Below are 22,435 nucleotides of genomic sequence, written 5' to 3'. Positions count from 1 at the left end.
CAAGTCAGGGAAACAAGGAAGATGTTGAGCCAGTTACCAATATGGAGGGATATTCAGGAGGTTGGTAGGTCATGGTAAAGATAGAACTTCTGTAGAGGAGTTGGCTCTGTCTTGGGATTTTGGAGAATAAGGCAAGTGGAAAAGTTAGGAGGAAGGAAGAAAGATCCGGGGAAATCCTAAGTTTCAGGTTGGGCAGGAAGTAGGTGTCCTGTGGAAAGGTTGAGGGTACATGGGAGCTCTTGGCTACTCCTTCAACTATTCCTCATGTGATGGCTGGAGGTTCCATTGGATGCTGCCTTGAGAAAACACTGTCCTCTAGCTATGTGTGGCCAGGGCAGTGGCGGGGGAAGGTGTCTTCTGGTACTCTTAATGCATCCAAAATCAGTGTTAACTTTTTTGTCATTCTATCACACTGTGGCTGCTCTTAGGGCAGGCTTCTGCCATCCTGTCTTGGACTTGACCAAACGCAGCACTGTACTTTCTTTCTTACTCAGTTTCATCATTTTCCATCCTGTTAGGATTATTTAGTGATTCTAAAGCTTCACGCAGTGTGTTGGCTGTTCCTCACAACTTTGTCTCATCTTGCAGCTTAGAAACATTGTTTCTAATTCTTTAAAGACTTTAATGAATGTGCTGGATTGTAATGAATTTGAATCTGCCACGATACATCTCTCTCAAAGCCGACCAGAAGTCATCTCAACCACCACTTTCTGGTAGACCTTTTAACTGGCTATAAATCACATCAGAGATAAGGCATATACTTTGCTGAGGTCAAGATGCACAATGGACAGGTGAGCTTTCTTCTAATCTATTGCTGTAGTAACCCTAGGAGATGGGTTTTGGTGAACCTGTTCTGCTTTCTGATCATTACTTTGGAGCTCAGGTGTGAGAAACTTGTTGTCCACAGGGTGTTGAAGGTGACTTAGTGTTTTCAGTGGACTGCAAGCAGGTCATCAAATCACCAACAGAAGCTCCAAAAAACTAGTTGACATTTAGATTTTACCAGTAGCAATGCTTTTCTCAAAATGAGGTGAGTGGAATAAGCGAATATACAACTATCATAGGTCATGTCGTGAAGGCACAATCTTCAAATAATTTCAGGACTCTCATGTGCAGGCGTAATGCCAGAGAACAAAGCTAAGGTTAGTAGTGAGTGGAGTTATGGGGAAACAGAATGACTTAATAAAACTTTATAGCCCTGCTCTGTCAAAAAGAAGCCTTTGCCTACTGGTCTCCACAATTCTTGCAAAACTGTGGGGTGAACTCATCTGGGAGCAGAACCTTGAATTCGTCTAAAGCACAAGTCTCTCTCCTCTGTCTTCTTACTTCTCCTGGGCCTTCATGTCTTCTGAAGCATGTTTGTTTTGCTCATTCTATTTGAAGATCCTTCTTCTTGATAGGGAAGATTAAATCAGAATAGCGTTGGGTCATTTTCCTTTCCGAGGGTCATCAGTAAAAATTAAGTCCATTGTTTTCAGACTTTGGTGCATTTTAGCATCACCTGGGGAGCTTGTTAAAAGTCCAGGTGCCCAGGCTTTAGCCCTTGAACCAGAATGGATGAGGCGGGGCCTGCCCAAATCACGGCGGCAGGCCCAAGGCCCATCACCAGAGGTCCCCCTGCTCAGCCAGAGCTGATCTGATCCAGCCCGAGGCATGCCAGGAGCCTCATCCCCGTGGTCCTGAGTCAGATGGTGTGTGGAGGCAGCTAAATGCCCCAGGCCACTTGCTGGCTTTCCTGAGTCTGGCTCCTGGGCTCCGCCCCCCAGTCCATTTCAGCGGTTGTTTGCCCTGTACACCCTTCCCTGTTTGCCAGGTCCTAGACTGGACTTGTGCCCTGTTTCTATTATGATGCTAAGGGAGATTTTAGAAATGCATATCTGGTTATGTCACCTCATACTTAAAACACCTCAGTGACCTTCCACTGCGCTTAGGATAAGGCCCCAAACCTCCAGTGTGGTCCAGCAGGTTTTGCCTGCTGACTCCTCCCCTTTTCTCCTCCCACGAGATTTTGAACCTTTTGTCAATAATCCACCCACACGGGCTCTCTTGACTCCTCCAAAAACCTTGTTGTCTCCGTCCCGTAAACTTGATACACACTGATCACTCTGCCTAAAGTCCTGTTCACCTTACCTGCCGCTTTCCAGGACCTTTGCTTGCCCACTGAGTTCTTGGCTTAATGGTCACATCACATCATGAGAGAAGCTAGACCCCCAGGTGTGGTTGGGGTCCCCCATCGTGCATTGTCATGGTGCCAAGGACTCTCTAGTATTTCTCACCTTTGATTCACGTCAGTCATCCCTGCCAGACTGTAAAGTCTATGGGGGCAGAGGTTAGGTCTGTCTGTATTTACCATTAACCTCCCTAGTAGCTAGCACAGTACCACAGTAGGCCATTCAGTCAGTATTTTTGGAATGAGTGAATGAATGGTTGCATGGGTGAATGAATGACCAGGAGATAATTCTTAGCACCGTGGATGCCATGATCCATCTGATAGCAGAAGTCACCATGCCTGGGGACCTTCTATAATACCCTAGTTGCTCTGGCTGCCCCCCTGGATGTGGACATCAGCCTGATTTGACCTGAACTGACTCCACCCACTTGAGTGTGGTGATTTGGACTGAAGTTCACTTCTCTGGCCAGCAGCACCACATCTCCGTCATATCTCGGGTTCTGGTTTTGTGTGTAGCTTCTTCCCATCCCTCTGCTGGCTTTACCATTGAGGTCTGGGATATGCCACACAGATTAGGTGTGACGTGGTATAGACTCTCGTTTCTTCTATTAAGTTTTTTCTAAATAAGAAAATCCCCTCATTTTTTATGAGACGGTTATGAGTCCCATTCATCCAAAAGCTGGTGATACTTTTAAGGCACTTCTCATTACCTTGTCTTAATTCAACTTCCTTTGGTTTTCTTTTTTTAACCTTTTGTTGTGGCCTGTGACCTCTTAGACTCCACATATCATCTCTCATTCTCTTCTCTGCCATTGTCTTCTAACAGTTACTAAGTCTTTCTTCTCTCATTGTTTGCTTTGTGACATAACTCATCATGCCCAGTGTACCCGACATAGCATCCAGTTTTATCCAAACAGTGTGCTGCTCTTTTCTCCTCAAATTTCAGTCTAAAGCTCTGTGAATCAGTGAGGTTGGTCTTCTGCCAAATGAATCCGGTAGCCACCTTGGTCCATTTGAGGAAGCCCCAGGTGGGGACGAGAGGAGGAGTCAAAATCCTGCTCTTCGTATCTTCTCTATTAACGTGAGCCACCCACCACCACTGACAGCTCTCAACTACCTTTCATGGCCGGCCCAAATCTGCTCAACCCACCTTCAGTAATTTCACTTATAACCACTGTCTCCAGAAAGGACTGAGGGTAGGGAGCCCACTTTTCTGAGTAGTTAGAATCGTAGCATTTCATAGCTGGGAAACATCTTAGCCATAACCGATAGGTGCTCCTCTCATCGTCCAGGTGCAAGCAGTAAGACTCAGAGAAGGCAGATTAGTGGAGCACGACTGCATGGTTGGTGCCGGAGCCACCCGTCCAAGGCTCTTCCTGTGCTTGGAGGAGCCTGTGTGTTTTAAGAGCTGTGTTTCCCATTAGTCGAGAGAACCAGAAGTGAGTGGGAGAGCTCATTTGAAAAATCCAGTCTATCTAGAAAGGTTCTTAGAGAAGACATAGAATTTAAACATTTGGTGTTTAGTGTAAATTGTTTTGAAATGGGAATGAATGTACATATGGATGTGAGTGTATTTGTATTATGAATGATAGTAATATGACCAAAACAGTTGAGGATAGGAAATTGTAAACCTGCCTCTCTCTGTTGAGATTCTTGGCTTTATTTGACCCTGGGAGCAATGGAAAGGGTATAATCTTAAACTAGTAGAGTCTCTACAGAGTTCATTTTAAGTACCCCAGTTTTTCTTAAGAAATATTTGAGGTTTACACAGACTGATGTACTGATTAGGGTAGAAACTGGGTGGAGGAAGAGGGGTGGGAATGTGGAGGTTTCTCATCATACTGTTTCCCAAATACAGCAGGTGCTCACAGTAGATGGTAGATGTGCTGAAGTTTGGCAGAAACCATTGGCTCTTGCTGGGTCACGTTACACAGAGGTCTGTTGGCCCCACAAACAGGAAGAAGCCTTCTGTGCGCTGATTCAGGCTTTGCCCTTGTTAACTTGTTTCCTCCCATCTCTGCATGAAGTTCAACCCACATGCATGGTGTGCCTTGTTGTGAGTGATTCTTAGGAAAGCAGGCCCTTCTTCACACCTACACGTGTTTAACCGAAGTGTTTACAAAAGGAGGCCTGCTCGGAGCAACCACTGAGTCTCCATACTTACCGCTCACTGGGCTTTTGTGCAGCTCTCAGCCTGCTTTGTTCCCCGTCCCCCCAAGCCTGACTCAGACTTTTTCAGACTTAAGACTTCTACATATTTTCCTAGAGTCAGTTCATTTTCCTAGGGTGCCTTTTTTCTGTCTGCCTCCCCCTTCTCTTTTTATTACCTGGAGTGTTTAGAGTTCAATTATGCAGACATGGAATTAGCTTTTCAGTCATTGGAAAGTATGGCTACTCTTAGAGCCATGACTCTTTATATACCATTTTAGGAGGTGAATGGCCACTCCTTCCTTTTTCCCTGTACCAGTGATTGAACTTCAGAAACTGTGGTCCAGCTCAAAGAAGAGAGCTTGCCTTCCTTAGACCTACAGGTTTAAATAAGTAGTTGTTTCCATTTTTGGCTGGTGCTAAGACACCTTGAGACATGGGAACCACTCTTCTCCAATTAGCATTGGGGAGCATCTCCTGGGTATGTTGCCTTCTGTACTTTATGTTATGGGAGTTTCTGGAACAATCCCCAAGTAGCCCATGCAGAAGGAACACCACTCTAGAAAGAGACCTTATGAAGTCTGTTCTGACATTGATGCTTCATGGTTCATTTCTATCTTTAGAGTGTTTTTTTAAAGACACAGGTACATGCTTTGAACATTTTTGAATTAATTGTTGTTTATATCTTTTCAGTCTTAACTTTCCCAGCTGCTTGTGTGAGCAAGGCAGGAAAGGCCTTTTGTGTCCTATCAGTCCCTTAGACCCATCACACTGCCATATGGGCTTACAGGAGCTGTCTTTTACAATAAGAATTAATTTTTTGCTGGTTCACCAGAACAGCATGCAAAAACTCCTTTTCCCCCTGCCCCTCAAAAGCCCTGCTAAGGTGGCAGTAATGACTATTTGTACTCTGCAGATAGAAAAAGGTCAGCTAAATCAGAGCCTTGCTCTTGACTTAATGAATTGGGAGAGGGACTATAAAGTGTATGCAGACCTCTGGGCTTCTGTTGTCTTTTTAAAATATAAGCTATATGGAGCAATCCTGCACAGTGTTGGTGGTAGCTGTGTCTGTGACAGACTGCCAGTTAGAACCAATGCTGATGGGTTCTTTTTTCTAAGTTTTCATTTAAATTCAAGTTAGTTAGCATGCGGCTGTCCAGTATTGGTTTCAGGAGTAGAACTCAGTGATTCATCACACCCAGTGCTCATCACAACAAGTGCCCTTCTCAATACCCATCACCCATCTAGCCCATCACCCACCCACCTCCCTTCATCAAACCCTGTTTGTTCCCTATCGTTAGACTCTCTTATGGTTTGCCTCTCTGTCGGCTTTGAAGGATTTTTTATGTCGAATGCCTGGTTCCTTTTTATTCAACCTGAACTCTTAGTAGCTAGAATTGGTTTCTTCTCACAAAGGAAACCATGATTTCTTCTAGAAGGGTGTAGTTACAGATCCAAGATATCTACTAAGTAGCCTGACCTTATATGCCTGGCGGTAGTTCTTGGCATGCTTGCACAGTTCGATCTGGGGCCCATTTTCTCACTGGTTTCATCTAGGCTATAGGAGCTCTCTCTGCCCTACCTAGGTCCTCTGCTGCTTTCTCTTCTCTCTCATTTAATCATTTTGCTTTGTCACTTCCTGGCTGTGAGAACGGCAGGCCCATCATAGAGGGAAGACCTGATTTTCTCTCTCGGGTTTATCTTTCAGGTCAAATTTGATCACAACTTCCTTTTAAAAACCCCCATTTTAGGTGAGAGCAGAGGAGTTTGGGGAGAAATAGGGTATGGTCATATTTAAGTGCTCATGTGATATTTAGGATTTCAGATTTCCCAAGCACTAAGGAGTATGTGCACATAAAAAAAAAAAAATTTAACAAAGGTTTTGCACATAAAAAAAAACATTAACAAAGGTTTTGTTTTTAAATTGTCATATCTGTATAAAAACATGTCAGTACTTTGAATTTCTATAATATAATCATAAATATTATTAATAATATTGATACTGTTTCTGAGGATTGTCATGTAAAAATAGTGAATTACAGTTTTAAGAACACCATAAAATATTTAAAGCTCAATAGTGGTTTTCATTTTTTTCGAAAAATTTCTGAGAAAGGAAGTTCCTCTGAAATCTTGTGGGTGCTTGATAGGTAGTTACAGGTTATCCAGGACATAATAGCAAGACTACGATTGGCACTTCTATCCTCTGAGACACAAAAATAAAGAATATTCTTATTTATGTTGGAGTGTAGGACACTGTACCTTCCTCTGCAGAGTCAAAGGGACAAACTGTTCAATCTAACTCTGGGTGGGGTGGAGTGAAAGAGTGGTTCTATCAGCCCTGTGGGACCTGAAGTCAGAGTGAAGACAGTTTCTTGTTTGCAAATGGTAATTAGTAGGTTTGTCTCAGAGCAAGGCCCTGCACTCGTCCCTGGTAGCAACCTTAGGATTGGCTGGTGATGCTTAAAAGCCATCTGTCACCTGCTCTGACTCACCCAAGTTTAAAGCGAATCCCAGAAGTCTCAGGTTTCTTCAGGAAGTTGAGTTCCAAAGGCATCTGTGAGATCAGGTTAAGGTGACTTTTCTCTACTGTAAGCATTAATAATTGTCCATAACTAAGCAAACATGCTATCATTGTATGTTTATGATGGGATTATGTTTTCTTGGTGAGTGGGCATTTAGGAAATCAAGATATTTTATGGCTATTTTTTGCACTACAGTTTGAAAAAAGTTAAGGTGTACAGTATTAAAAAAAATACACTAAACAGGGGATCCCTGGGTGGCGCAGCGGTTTGGCGCCTGCCTTTGGCCCAGGGCGTGATCCTGGAGACCCGGGATCGAATCCCACGTCGGGCTCCCGGTGCATGGAGCCTGCTTCTCCCTCTGCCTATGTCTCTGCCTCTCTGTCTCTCTCTGTGTGACTATCATGAATAAATAAATAAAATCTTTAAAAAAAAATACACTAAACAGATTAGAATTTCTTGTTCTGGGAGAAACCAAGATGAAGAAGGAACACGATTAAGGTTAAATGATCATAAGGGATATTGACATGACCAGCACAGATATATTCTCCAAATAGTAGACTTCAAAAGTACAGACTTCTAAAAACTGTCCTCTACTAGGATAAGAGATTATGGGCTGGAAACATAAACACACAATGAAAGTTCAGTAGAGGAGACGTTTTAATAGTGATGAACACTGGTTGGGTTCTTACCGTGTGCTTTCTCTTTACATTTGTGAGCTCCTAAAGCTCCTTGTCCTTCATAACAATTTGAGGAGGAAGGTCTCCTTATTTATCCCCATTGTACACACCAGGAAGGTTGAAGATTGGATAGGTTATGTGATTTATCCAAGATCACACAGGCCAGAAATGGTGATACCATTCACAAGGTATTAGAGAGGGCCTGGGGTGTTTGGAGACTATCACTTTTCTTTCTTTCTTTCTTTCTTTTTTTTTTTTTTTGAGATTGCTGTCCGCTTTTTACATTATTTCTATGAGATCTAGTGAACCCCGTATGGTAGTTCTTGTGTTTTATTTTTCTGTAGTAACTCTCTCTCCTTAAGTTGGGCATTCTCGTAGAATCTTAGGATGGTCACCCTGAAAGAGATTGGCTGGGCTCTGCAGTCTCTCCTCTGGGACAAAAAACCAGAGAGAGATCTCACTTGTTAAGGATAGTGAGAAGTTATTTTCTATAATCTTGGTTGTCTTCAGGAAGGACCTCCACTAAAAGCAAAACTATCCTTTCATACACGGTTCTACTGTATATTCTGGAAGTCAGTGATTTGATGTAAAAACTAAAATGTCATTAATACAACTTCTTTTAGAGCCTAAGGGGAAGTTGGAGAATGAGTAATTACTACTTCATTATAAAATTTCATTATTCACTCCAGCCACGCTGGGAGGTTCCTTGAGTGTTTGCTTATTGAGCACTAACTATGTGCCAGGCATCGCAATGAATTGTGTTGAGTCTGATCTTGGAAAACTTCAAGAATGACACTAGATACCCCAGCCACCCTGCATGGTTTAGAGTCAGATTTTTAATATTTTTGAATGATAATGATGATTTGCCTGTTACAGTATATTATTTAGTCCTTATAACAACTCTGAGATAGTATTATCATACCCATTTTACAGGTGAAGCAACTAAGGCTCAGCAACACTGAGAAACATAACCCTTGTCACACAGCAGAGCCTTGACCTTGTGGGCTCCTAAAGAGAGTAGTAATCATTTTAATATAGCACTTGATGAATGAATGCCTTTGCTTCCATTAACTCATTTACTTTTGGAATGAACATGGTGGTGGTTATTATACTCATTTTACAGATAGCAGTAATCACTTACATTTACTATGTGCTTAATATTTACCAGGAATGCCAGATAACTCATCAGATAAGGCCCCTGTCTTGGAATGCTCCCAGCAACCCTAACCCTAAGTAGCATCGTTATTCCCATTTTACAGATGAGCTGTTGAGACCCAGAAGTTAAAATGGCTTGCTCAGTGCAGTGATGGCCTGGACTGCTCAGCACAGTTAGGGTCTGGGCTGCCTAGCCAGTGCCCATGACCATTTCACAATATTCACTTTATCATGATACACTCACTCATTTCCAGATGAGGAAACTAAGATTCAAGGAGTTCCCTAACACAGCCAAGGCCGTGCAGCTTATAAATAGCAGAGCTGCTAGGGTTCCAACACTTAACCCTTTTGCTGGAAAGCCCACTTACTACCCTCTGGACCAGGCTGCCCCTCCACACAAGGGAGAACTGAAATGCGGCCCAAATTAAGTTCCCTGATTCCTCTGTGATATGTTTGAACATTAATCATTTTAGTCATTCTTTACATTTCTTTGTATTTTTTCCCATTTTTAGGCAGGGAGCCCTGTACTACTGCTAACAGCATGTGATAGTAGAGGAATAGACACACAGGTTAGACTGCTTGCTCCGGAAGTCATCCAGTAAAGTCAGATTAGAGTTCAGATCCACATCTGAGTCCTGTGTGCCCTGCTCATTTATCTGTGTGATTCTTGTCCTTTTTGTCTGTTGAAATGTGGCTTGAGAGAGGTTCTTGACTTTATGAGATCGCTTTCTAGGGCTGGACGGAATGCATCTTTTCCCATCTGAAGATCATCTACATTTCTCTGAAATGTAATGAATTACGTTAATGGCTAAAATAAGGAAGTATGTCATATATGTAACAAGGACCACTGACTCTGATTTGAAATGTTGCCCATCTCTACAATCTCAGCCTTGAACATTTTACAGCACAAAAATTCATTACTTTAAAGACCAAGTCCTCTTTAGGTTTCTGAAAGAAAAGTGTATGTTAACCATTTACAGGACTGTACTTTTATTCAAATCACAAACTCCAGTAAATGTTCCCTGACATTGAATTGGATGGAATTTTCCTATGTATCTGTTGATATAGTAAACATCAGATAAATATTCAGATGTATTTAATTATTTTGATTCAGTATTGTTCTACTTAGCCTTTAAATATACTGTTTCTGAATTGAACAAATAAACAAGAAATAGCTGAAACTAACTGGCTTTGATTGTATGGAAAAACCAAGAGGCTTTAAAAGAGGAATCACTTCAGAAATAACCTGTGTCTTGTAATCATTTTTATTTTTAGTGATAAGCCTGCGTTGACTATTCAAACATACTGATCATTTTAAAAAATTAAGCTTGTCATTTTTAGAGGCTAATAGGTGTTAGGGAAATAATTTTAAATGTACTCCAAATGTATTAGTGCCAATTCAGGTGTGTTTTAACTGGGGACCGCCCTGTGTCACCAAGAGTTTTCTCTTTTCTTTCCTTTCCTTTTCTTTTCTTTCTTTTCTTTTCTTTTCTTTTCTTTTCTTTTCTTTTCTTTTCTTTTCTTTTCTTTTCTTTTCCTTTTCTTTTTTTTCTTTTCTTTTCTTTTCTTTTCTTTTCTTTTCTTTTCTTTTCTTTTCTTTTTTTTCTTTCTGACAAGTATCAATACTTAGTGAGTGCCTCTTTGTGCTGGTCCTCTCTTCGTGGTTTTCTAATGTAATTCTCACATCCCTGTGATTCAGAGATAATTACCCCCACCTCTTTAGAGATGGCTCAGAGTTGCTGAGTAATTAACCGAAGATCACACAGCTAGAAACTAGAAGCCTCAGAATTTGAATCTAATTCTGCACATTCAAAAGTCCCTGAATATTCTAATATACAATGTTGTCTTGTGAACAGCCCAGTGTATTCGAATTTTTAAAATTTAGCAAAACATTTTAGAATTAGCAAAAAGAAAATTAAGAGAAATTTGCTTATGATTCTGTTTGATTAGCTCTCTGATAAGAACAAAACAGTTTGAAATATACACTGGAAATATAGAGCAAATTTACCTTTTTTTTCTTCTGTAGACTGAAGCCCTTTTGATAAATATAACTGGCTTTGAGCTTGTGCCTCCAGGAAACCCCATAGAGATACATCAAAAGATACTGTTAATGCTCAGCACTTAACCCTAACAAGTTGGCTGCCCATTATTTTTATTATTACAGTGACTATAGGTAACACTAGGCTGTATTCCAAACATGTGGCATCTTTAAACCAGATTCCAATAGGATTAAAGACATATCCCTGCTTTTCTGTTTTGGGTCGTTTTCTTACTGTCAGAAACTCATATGCTTAACATTGAAACTGTATGGTGGTGAAGCTTTTCGTTTTTTTGTTTTTTTTTTTTAAGAGAGAGAAGGGGTGGGGGAAGGGCAGCGAGAGAGGGAGAGAGTCTTAAGCAGACTACCACTTGATGCAGAGCCCGAAACAGGGCTGGATCTCACAACCCTGAGATCAAGACCTGAGTGGAAATCAAGAGTCAGACCCTTAACCCATGGAGACACCTGGGAGCCCTGAAGCTTTTCAGTTCTTAATGGCAGTTGACTTTGAAATTGAGTTTGTCTCTTTCTTAAAAGTTATTTTCTGGGGTAGCTTTAACATGAGAATCCTAAAACTGGCTGCCCTCCTCCGTGTTCTTCTCACATGCTGCTACCTCTGTTCTCATCTCTACCCTCAACCTCCTAACCCTGCTGGTAGAAAGTGCCATCCACTGACCTCCCCGGAAAGAAAGTGAAATCATGGAATCATGTACTTTATAAACCAAAAAGCACATCTGAAAGATAGTAGCTGGATACGCAACGGGGAAAAAGTACAGTCTACCTCTTCTTTAACCAAGTTGATTGTTCAAAGAAATTCTAACTTAAAAAAAAAAGTCGAGAGTAACATGTGTTCATTGAAATAAGATGAGAAGATACAGAAAATAAACAGAATTCAACTTTGTAAAGATACTGGAGCAGATTGTTTTTTAAATGGCCTTTAGACTTTCTAAATAGAAATCCTTATGTGTGAGAGAGAAATAGTCCTTATGCATGGCCCATGTTGTCACACTCATCGAGCCTGGAAGTCTAGGAAGGTTTGTGCCATCCAGGGCCTGAGTGGGTGGGGCCACAGGAAGTCAGTAGTCCTTATGGATCCTCCTTTTTCTCTTGATTTATCCCCTCTCAGTTTGGGGCTGCATGTTCTAAGTCCATAGTGGCCAGTACTCTAAAGATGTTTCTTCTTTTTCCCAGACCCCAGACAGGCACAGTCTTCCCCGCCGTGGTCCTATGACCAGTCTTACCCGTCCTACCTGAGCCAGATGACATCCCCGTCCATTCACTCCACCACCCCGCTGTCTTCCACGCGGGGCACGGGGCTTCCTGCCATCACCGACGTGCCCAGGCGCATTTCAGGTAAAGACCATACTTTAACTACAGACCCACTCCCGTGCTGGGGGCGGGGGTGGTGGTGCTGGGGTTGTAGGGTGGGCCAAGGTTCACAGTAACTCTCTATCAGAGACGTGTGGGCAAGGGGATGACAGCTGGCAAACCGGGTCCTCTGGATTACAAGGTTATCAAGTACTTGAACCTTTTAAATGAAAAGACTGAAAACCCGCCAGAGCTGGCATCATTTCCTTAAGAGGACAGTCAGTGCCACCGAGCTTTCGTTCTGCTGAATTGTGTCCCCTTCGGTGGGCGCGGTCTCCCGAGGGTCTTAGGCCAGGCCTTCCTCTGCTTGCGTTCCTGTCTCTTCTCGACGTCCGCCTGTAAGCCAGATCGCAGGCTGATGGCACGGCCTTCCATTTCTAGAGCCTCTTAAGTCCCACACGTCCAAGCTGACTTGTTCTGAGAGAGAACACCTGCAAACTTCAGGTCCTTATCAGAAGCTAGTCATTTTAAGTGTGGTGAGGCCTGGAAGGATCTTAAAAGGCCCCGCGTGGCCTGTGAGTGGCCAGTCCCAGACTGCCGCAGCCTCTGCAGGAGGCTCTGGCCCTGGCAGCCCCTGTGCGCACACAGTGTTATTCCAGAGGCCCTGCAGAAACCGTGGCTCGAGGTGGAGGCGCACGTGGTGAACAATGCGGCTTCCTCTCTCCGTCGTGGAGAGGATTCATCACAGAGAGAGCCGGAGAGCGTACGCAGGCTTCACACTGGCAAGTGGAGAAGAGTTCAGGGCTCTCGGGCACCCATGTGAGTCCCGTGGATAAGGAAGGAAATCTCTCAGTGCAGCCCTGACACACAGACCGGAGCACGGCCCCCGTAGATAAACCAGTAAACCCACTGAGGCACACACAGTAGGCTCCTCTTAGGTGTCAGACGCTCTTCTCAGCGGTCGCGCTCTCTGCACCTGTTTGACTCCTGGCCAGGTTAATGCCTTTCTTTCTTTCTCTTTGTGTTTCTGTCTCTGTTTCTCTCCCTGTCTCATCTTCTGCAAAGCTCGAAGCCTCTACTCACTCCACTGAGTCGCATCACTGACAAGCTGAAGCTCCACCAGCAGGCTTGCAGGTTTTGATTAGTTCAGACTCCTTTATTTCTTTCCACTTGGGAGGAGGGAAGGCTTTGTTTCTCAAGCGAATGGCAGGAAGGGGCTCTCTGGTCCTAGTGCCTTCACATTTTCTACAGCAGATGGACTCCCGCAGGGGTGAGTAGGGAAAGAAGAGGGGTGGAGGGAGAACCACGAGATTCTTTGGAAAACCATGTTGACTTTCCATTTTGACTGCGAATATTATTTTTTTGAATCACATGGTATGTATTGGGGGGATTGTGCAGAGTATAGAATTTTAATTATCATTTCCTTGACAGGAATTACTACCTCCTTTAGGCAACCATCAGTTAAAGACGCGAGAAGGGATGAGTAAGGCCTGGGTGGGGGTGGTGGAGAATGAGGGCTGATGTGGGATCAAAGGCACAGTGCTGGATGGTGTTGAATTAGTTCTGGTCATTCCTTCTGTGTTTTATACTGAGTCTGTTTTGTTTCACATAGGGCCAAAATGACACTTTGCCAGGACAGATTTGTGCAAACTTGCTTCTGTTTAGGGTCCTCTGGGGCTTCCATCTGTACAACCCTCTGTGGCTGAAGAAGATTTTGCTGTTTGTCCTCTGGCAGTACCTAGAGGAACAAACCTCAGGGAGTGATCGTAGCTATAGGGACACTTATCTACCACGTTTTCTCACCCAGGTGCATTCACATAAAATTCAGTGGGAAAACCATCGCAAAGAACACTGAAAACATTCCCCATAAATGACTAGTCACTGTTATTAATCATTTACACGTATAACATAGAATAGGTTACCTTGAGTCCATTCACTGATAATTATTTAAAACCTTTCCATAAATGAATACAACATAACTCCTGTTTCATAGAAGAGGCAGTAGGAGCAGAAACTGGTTAATTGTCCAGCCATATATTGATCGGAGGCCAACGATAGGAACGAGCCTCTGCTCTAAACTAGTTTAAAACTGAGTTCAGTCCAGTTTTTTCCTCATTTCTATGAGTTGTTCCTGGCAAAGTAACATGGTGCCAGGGTGGGAGGTTCTGTGTAAACATCAAAGGGAAGAGAACAGAAAATCCCTCTTGTCAGCATGTGGGGAAACAGGAAGAAAGAACTAGATGTGGACTGTCAGGGAACTGGAGGAACTCTGATTTACCTGGCCTTCCTCCTGGGTGTGGGGCTGAGTCCACACCCCAGAGTGCCGCCCGGTGGGCTTGGGGATCAAGTTGGCTGGAGTGAGTGCCGCTTTCACTTCTTTGGGAGCCGGTCCTAGGGACCTTCCTTGAACTTGGCTTCCCAGGTGCCCCAGTCCATAGATTCTGTCTTATCCCCCCCCCCCCAATATCTAAAGCCATCCCTAGGGTCAAGGATGCTTTCTCTCCATAACATGGATAACCTAAACATTAAACTTCATCTCCATCTCTAGGGCAGACCTGTGTTCGTTTTTTGAGATGCCTTCCAGAGCAGTTCATGCTTTTGTGTAGAGAACTCAGTTCTCATCTCCTTATATGAAGGGGAAACAAAAATACTCTCATATGATCATGGGTGAGAAAGAAGTCCTTACTTGTATGGGAGAACTGGAGGTTCAGATCCAGATTCGAATCCCAGCTCATGCACACAACAGGCAAGTTTCTTACTTCTCTGAAACTTAGCTTTCTTATTTATAAAATAGGGATATAATATTAATCTCCTAGGGTTATTGTGAGGAACCAGTGGGATGCTTTATGTAAAGTGCTGCCAACACACCACACACTCACTAATGTGCTCCACAGATTGTAGCTGATATTATGAAGTAAAAGTTGTTTTGTAAAAATTGCCTATCTGTATATAATTTGCAAGCAAGCCCTAGCTTAAATGAGTCAAGTAGGCAAAAAATCTGAACTCTTAAAGGGGATTATTTGCTTTGTAAAATGGATCCACCACAGAATATATTTAAAACAACAACAACAAAAAACTCTTGAAATATTTAAATATTTAAATGAGTTAATACTCAAATGGCATTCATAAAGCACTGCACACAGTGCCTAGCACAGAGAAGTACTCAATGTTTTATTATTATTATTGTATAGATTTAGAATGAATGTTTATAGAGCTAAAAGCACTTGGGAACCATCCATAAAAGGTCAGTAAGAGAAAATAACTATTTCGTTATAACATTGGAAAATAGCATGATCCTATTCTTTTCCAAGGGATCATAGGAATAAGAGCAACCAGAGAGATCTTTCAGAAAGTACTGTTCCTAAAGATACTCCAGTTCATCCTAAAAGACCATCCCAAAGAAAGACCATCATGTCATATACTTAAAGATCTTCAGAAAATCCAATCGTACAACTTCCTATTTTGGCATTCCTGCTGAGTAATTTTTCCAGCGTGGCTGCAAATGCCAGACCTTAATGGATTACAATAAAGACAGTGATGCTGTAGTGTGTTGTCCCTGCCATGGCGCTCATGGAAGTGAGGTCTAAATAAAGATGATTGAAAGGTATGTTACCCACACTCCCTACTTTACTGCAGGTAAAGATGCCACACGAGATGCCTTGGAGTTCACAGGCACAATACCAAGATTCAGGGAATATTTCCTTAACCTTAAACCGCCTTCGATATTATAACAAAAACAATAACAACAGTCATAGGTTTATGACTAAACAATAAATTATTGTCATGTAATTGATCAGTAGGGCTTCCTTTATTGTAACAAGGTTTAGTTCCTGTGCAGCTGAATTAGAAAAATCAAATGCTTCTTATCAGAAGCCCTGGGGACTGGTTTTCCTCTCCTCCCCTATTTATTATGATGAATGTGGCTTATCACATAACAATCTGTATTGAAGTAGCATCCTCCATTCCTGAGGGATCTTATACATTATCTCGTTTCATCTTAAACGATCCTAAACATTCACTATATGGAGGTAGTCAAAATTGTTTCTCACTGATTCCAGCAAAGAGCAAGGTGTGGCAAGGCAGGACAGCAAGTAAGCCTGACAACAACCCAGACCATTGTATGTCTTTATCGTGGTAATCGTGTTATCAGCCATGGCATTTTAGATGTTCAAAGCCCTCCTGAGGCTTGGCACAAAGCTTATAATGACTTTTCTGCAGGTCATTACAAAATACTAGGTGAGTGAATAATTACAGACTTTCAAAATGTATTTTATGTAATTACCCCGTATGAAAAGAAACAACTGTTTCTTGAGTTAGATTCTTTGACTTTTGGGTCAGAGTATGAGCTTGAAGGAGGGGACCCTACAGAAGTCTATTCACTGCAGATGACTCCTTGCCTTCCCCACCCATCTGAGTAAATTGGCTTAGATTGACCTAAGTCTGTAGCACTCTTCAGCATAGATGAAGTGGAAGGGATTCATATAGTCCTTTTTCTGGGGTCTTGGTCACTGTGCCCATGGACCTCTCTGATGCTTTCAGGAGGTCTCTTAGGTAAGATCCGTGAGTTAGAGACATAAGAGTAGGGTCATATATGTTGTCTGCCTTTTGTTACTCTGAGAGAGGCCAATGCAGGTTGTATGGATGATTTTTTTCTACATTTGTAGGATTTTTTTTTTAAATGTGAGACAGAGTTAAGAATTGTAATCTTTTTGAAGGTTACATGTTTTGTTTTTGTTTGTTTCAGCAAATGGTCTTGAATTTCTTCTTGCAAAATATTTAAATATCAAAAAATTCCACTTAATCAACTGCACAGGACTATTAAAGATGTCTCTGTTTTTATGACTCTTAGTCCCTAAACTATATAATATTTCCAAAGGTCAGCAGAATAGGCGTTAGTCTAATAAATAAAGTTACTAAACATTATTTTACTACTACCACAAAATCTAGAAAGTGTCAGTGGAAAAACCCCATTTGATCATTCAAGGCCTATCGGGAGGGGTTGTTTCGTGTGATTTCAACCCCAGCTGTGTTTGATGCAGTTCATTTTTAAACGTCCCTTATAACCGAGTTTCTATCAAGTCCCCTGAGTCCGGTTTTGAAACCAGCAGCTTCAATAATGTGCCAAGTATATGTGGACATTTATTTTCACAGGGCCACTCTTAACTCACAGGAGGGAGTGACGCCTTAAGAGAGGTTAAAAGGAAAGCTCCAGCAATTAATACTAATAAACCAGAAAGTTAAAGCAACCATAATAAAACACTAGAACATCTACTTTTTACTACAGAACCATTCCTTTATTAAGAGCCACCTGTTTGGTAGACACACCTCTGCCACAGCAGCCACGGGCAAGTAATTAAGTTTAATAGGAGCCACTCTTATTTTGAAGAAGTTCTCTGTTTAAAGCCACAGAGGGGGAAGTTATTAAATTTAATAGACCCTAAACAAAGGCAAGCCCTGTGTTCCCAGTTGAATGTTGTTAAGTAGTCTTCTCTGTGTTATCTCGACGGTGATTGGTTGGGTTATTTTGGCATTCTATACGTTAAATTCATCTTGCTTTCTCTGAAGATAGGCTCTCCACTGACACGAACAGATGATGTTTTTATCATATTGCTGGGGAGTAGGAGGTGGGTGTCCCAAGTTCAGGGCGTACCTGGACCTCGGCGTACTATGAGTTTTGAGTTACTGATGCCGAGGACCCAAGAAGTGGTTTCCATTCCGACTAGATCGGTGGGGGTAGTTGGCCTGATTCACAGGACTGACTGAACTCGGCTGTGTGATATTTACTGTTACTTGTAGTTAGACGGGAGGTACGGAAGCTCAGCATGAACCTGCGTATGTGGCCTGACTCTGATTTTACACGTGGTTCTTGTCAGCTATGTTCGTGAACATTTGTTTTTTGATACATGTACGACCACCCACATGTGAAGAAAAGATTGAGTAATGAAGGGGCTCATGCGTGTGCAAGGATGGCAAGGACATGGCTACAGATTTTATTGAAAGATTTGCTACAATGCCTTTCTTTTCGTAGGAGAAAACTTAGGAGTTTGAACCTCGCCTCACTAAAAGCTATTAAAGTTTGATTTTTTAATGACACAGTGGCTTCTGTGGTTCACAAAGAAGAGGGTGGAGGCAATTTGACTAAGGGAACCTGAGTTTTCGTTTCATTGTCATTGAAGATTCTGTGCACTGTCCTCAGCTGTGTGTGTCCGTTCATTCCTTGTGCCTGTGTGGGCCAATGGGAACAAATTACTCAGAAGTGCCCATCAGCATGTGTCAGAATTTTGTGCAGGGAGCGAGATGATCTCTGCCCAGGGGTTTGTTGCTCTTAGGACTTCTAACAAAGTTTGCCTTATCTGATAAATGCTGGTGGAGAAACTACTGAGTCATTGGCTTCAAAATGGTAGAAAGATCCTCTGTTTATATATATATATATATATGTTTTTAAATTGATACTTCATTTTTTTTAGAGGAGCTTTATTTAAAAGCTTATAGAGAAGTTCTAGATTTACAGAAAAATTGAGCATAAAGTAGAGCTGGGATCTTAGCCCCCCCCACCCCTACCCTACTTGCCTGGCATTTTGTCTTATTATTCACTTCTTGCATTTGTGTGGTACATTTGGTATATTTGATGAACCGATATATTGATATATTATTCCTAACTGAAGTCCATAGTTTATGTGAGCATTCACTGTCAGTGTTGTGCACTTCTCTGGGTTTTGTCAAATACATAATGCCAAGTATCCACCACTACAGAGTCCTTCACAATAATTTTGTTGCCCTAAAAATCCCCTGGACTCTACCTGTCTGTCCCTCTCTACCTGCCCCCATAGCCCCAGGCTGTGATCTTTTACCTCTCTCGATAGTTTCGCCTTTTTCAGAATGTTTTATAATTGGAATCCTGGTCTGTAGCCTTTTCAGCCCGGTTTCTCTCCCTTACTTTGCCATGTGCATTTAAGGTCCCTCTATATCTTTCCATGACTTGGTAGCTCACTTCTTTTTACCACTGGGTACTGTTCTATTGTAAGGATGTTATTTTTTAAAACATCAAAGCTGCTCTCCCTGGGCGTGGGAATACCCCCCACCCCCACCACCCATTTCCTTTTGTCACTGACTCTGTCAATGATACCTTCTTTTTAAGAAAGCATTTCATGCATTCCTTCCTGGGGAAACACTTCCTCTGTCACAGCAGTTGTCACCAAAAATGGCCCACATCACGGTTTTCCGTACTTTTGGTCCATTTTTTAATAAATATTTTTCTTTGGTTTTGTCCATAGACCACTTACTAAACAGTACATTTAGGTGATGATGCTTATCAGTTCAAGTACAGAACAGACGCAGCTTAAAAATAACAGCCCATTTATCTGGCCACTTCGCTGCCCTCCCAGGTAAAGGATGCTCCTTTTCCCTAAGGATGCCTGGTGTTCTGTAAGTACACTTCCCACTTCCATGCCAGCCGCCAGCTCTTTTTGCCACATTGCTGGTTCAGGCCCTGTCCATCCATCTCAGCTACCTCTTTCCCAAAAGGGATCCCTTCCCCAACCACCAGTTTCCTCAGAGTTTATTACTCTGTCTACGCCCATCCATTTCTCACCTCTGTGCTTCGGATGCACCTCCCATGTGATGTATACCTTCCTTTGCTTGCACGCCTTTCACCTTCTACCGGAGGTAAGCTTCTCAAGCACGGTGGCTGCGTCGTGCATAGTCTTGAATTCTTATAACTGAGCATGGTTTGGGGCATGTAGCATGTGCTCAGTAAATCCCTAATGAGACAACTCTCAGTGGGAGAGGAGGTAGGAAAATAGAAGATGGTAGGCATGTAGAAGAAAAGGGGAGAAGAAAAGGAAAAAGGAGAGAGACGATTTTGTTCACCTGGAACAACAAAGAAAGGACAAAACAGGAGGAACTTTGATTGCTGATAAGGACAGGAAATAGCACAGTATGAGTGTGCATAAGCAGTATATATTTTTATCTCCGAGCCTCTCTGCAATGTGTTTCATATTTAGAACACATAGCAAGACTGCATCTGTTTCCAGAACTTGCTAACAGTTGGTAATAATGCCAAAACATACTTTAGTTCCAGCTTGAAACCAAATGATCAAATAGAATTTTTGATTTCTAATTTAGGGTCTGACATTAATTATAGCCATCATGTAATAAAGTGTCAAAGTCTTTTTTTGGGAAAATAATAGAAATTATATTAACTAAGCTGTAAATGGAAGCAAAACGATGCCTCTAAAACAAAGGAAAGGCTCTGGTTTTGACATTTTTGACCGTCTTACCTTCTCCACACTGAACGTTCCTTGTTCTCCCCAATCCTCTCCACTCTTTTAAACCCTTGCTGTATGATAGGGCTTCCTGCCACTCCTTGTCCGGGTCCGTGGTCTCTGGGTCCATGGTCTCCTGGCACACCACGGTTTGTTAGTATACCTCTTCACGCCTGGTGCCCAGAACCAAACTCCCGTATTCTTGGCCTCTGTTCGAGGAGACTGTGGTGGCTTTAGTGCTCTGGTGACCATACTACACTCTGTCTCCTCATGCTTGCCATTTTCTGGCAAGCTGAATTTTTTTTCACTTTTACAGTTATTTTTTTCAGATCCAAGTATGATCATTTACAGTTATTCCCATTTGGTTTTATCTTATTTACTTCAAGTAATAGTTCCTGCCTGTCAGGAACTTCTTGGAGTTTTATAGCCTCATCCAATATAGTAGTAGCCTCTTGCATTCCCTCCTACCTGGGAAGTCTTTTCTTAGCTTACTTCAATCATATCAAGTCAGCTCAGCAACTACTTGGCACATAATTATAATGTGTATAGGCAGGCAGCAAACAAAAACCAAAATCGAAGATCTCGTCTGTGCCTTCAGGAAGCTTTCAGTGTTACTTAGGAGAGGACATAAGCAAATATGACACAGTTACCCTGTGATGCCAGACGTGTAGATGCTGGAATGTACAAACAATGCTCAGAATGTTAGTGAGAAGTGATCTCTTGCCCTCCTGCCGAAGCAACTTAAAGCCTTCTCCTTAGGAAAGTAAAATCAGCTCCATTCTGCTAGATTATACTTTTATTCTGAGTTACTTCAACAATTATATTTTCGACTGCAAAACAAAAGTTCCACTTGTTGGCATGTGTGGTTTCATAATGTTTCTTAAGATAGGACAAGAACATAGAGAAAATCTGTCTTTTCCCACCTAGATGGAAAGTTCCCTTGGGCCAAGGACTAGCCTACTAACCCTCTGCAGTGTCTCTGAGTCCTAGTTTTATGCTCTGTAAGTAGATGCTCATGGGAAGTACTTGCTCACGACAGAAAAGTCTATCCAATAGTGCTGCCTGCTTTTGGGTCCCTTATGCTGGAAATATTGTTAGGAATTGCTAACACATCTAGAAGTGGGGGAGACTAATGACGATTGCCATTTGCTTAATTTCATATTGCATATGCACAAATATGGCCCTATTTACATGATAGAATTTTTTACTATCTCTTTTAGAGTGAAGCAACACTGTTAGCTCTATGCCATTACATATATATGCATATATGCATGTATCACCTGTTCAGTACATTTAAAGTGAATATACATATAAATATTCCTGATAGGCCTATTATTTGAGATGTTAGTATCAGCCAGCTACTACTTTAACATTTTTCTGGAAAAACAGGACTCTTTGAAACCCTCTGTGTTTTTGTATTATTTTGTTACTTTAATGAGCATCGATTTCTCAGGAAATATTAATTGTCTCTGCTGGTAGAAAGGGGAAAGAGACACTGATGATTATTTTAAGTTTGCTTTTAGATCTGTTAATACATAGAAATAGTTGTAAAGGAAAAAGGAAAGATATAATTGAAAGGGGTAACTGAACAAGTAAAAAGTTTCCATATAATTAAAATCCTATATGATAAGATACAAATAACAGCACTTTAATTTGAATTATTCAAAGTCATTTTTGGACAACATTTTATTTTGAACAGTTCAAAGTCCTGTTCAGACTCCTTTTTGGATTGTTTTCTCAAAAAATGTATAGGAAGGCATATATTATTAAATTGGGTATTTAACAGAATTTAAGAGACTTGGTTTGAGGCAAACCTAGGATCCCATTTGACTATACGTCTAATTTTTTTTTTTAATGTGACTCTCAAGAAATTCACGAATCTCAAATCCATGAAAGTCACGTAAATAAAATGCTTCTCAGGCACCAGTGTCCCTGAATATCTCAGAGGTGTCATCTTTTCCAGGAAGGTGTCATCTTTTCCAGAGACACTTTGGCTTTAAGCGATAAACTTAGAAATACAGTCCAGCATAGTAGACTGGAACAAGATGGATGTTCCTATATCCAGAGTTTACCGCTCTCTCTCTAATCAAAATGGTCACCATTCCAGCTCCCTGTTGTAATTAGTAATAATGCTATAGTTAATGGAATAATAA

The 22,435-nt window shown here is 41.8% G+C and overlaps 1 protein-coding gene and 1 long non-coding RNA gene across 6 annotated transcripts in view; one reads left to right on the top strand and one right to left on the bottom strand.

Moving 5' to 3' along the window:
* Positions 1 to 22,435, top strand: part of RUNX2 (RUNX family transcription factor 2) — a 220,174-nt gene that overhangs the window by 172,018 nt on the left and 25,721 nt on the right. For all 4 annotated transcript variants that reach the window (XM_072832807.1, XM_072832804.1, XM_072832803.1 and 1 more), the window contains one exon: positions 11,902 to 12,063. In XM_072832807.1, coding sequence (XP_072688908.1) covers positions 11,902 to 12,063 — 162 coding nt within the window. The remainder of the gene's footprint in view (positions 1 to 11,901; positions 12,064 to 22,435) is intronic.
* On the bottom strand, positions 7,419 to 20,954 carry LOC140636938 (uncharacterized). 2 transcript variants are annotated; one of them, XR_012034203.1, is made up of 3 exons: positions 20,298 to 20,954; positions 19,610 to 19,887; positions 7,419 to 9,453 (listed from the first exon to the last, which is right to left on the bottom strand). It is a non-coding gene; the product is annotated as an uncharacterized lncRNA (long non-coding RNA). The 2 variants fall into 2 exon arrangements; XR_012034202.1 differs by lacking the exon at positions 7,419 to 9,453 and adding an exon at positions 17,292 to 18,241.

This window comes from Canis lupus, chromosome 7 (genome assembly GCF_048164855.1).
Source record: "Canis lupus baileyi chromosome 7, mCanLup2.hap1, whole genome shotgun sequence".
In the NCBI taxonomy this organism is placed as follows: domain Eukaryota; kingdom Metazoa; phylum Chordata; class Mammalia; order Carnivora; family Canidae; genus Canis; species Canis lupus.
Note: the sequence above shows the minus strand (reverse complement) of the source record. Positions and strands in the feature narration are given on the sequence as shown.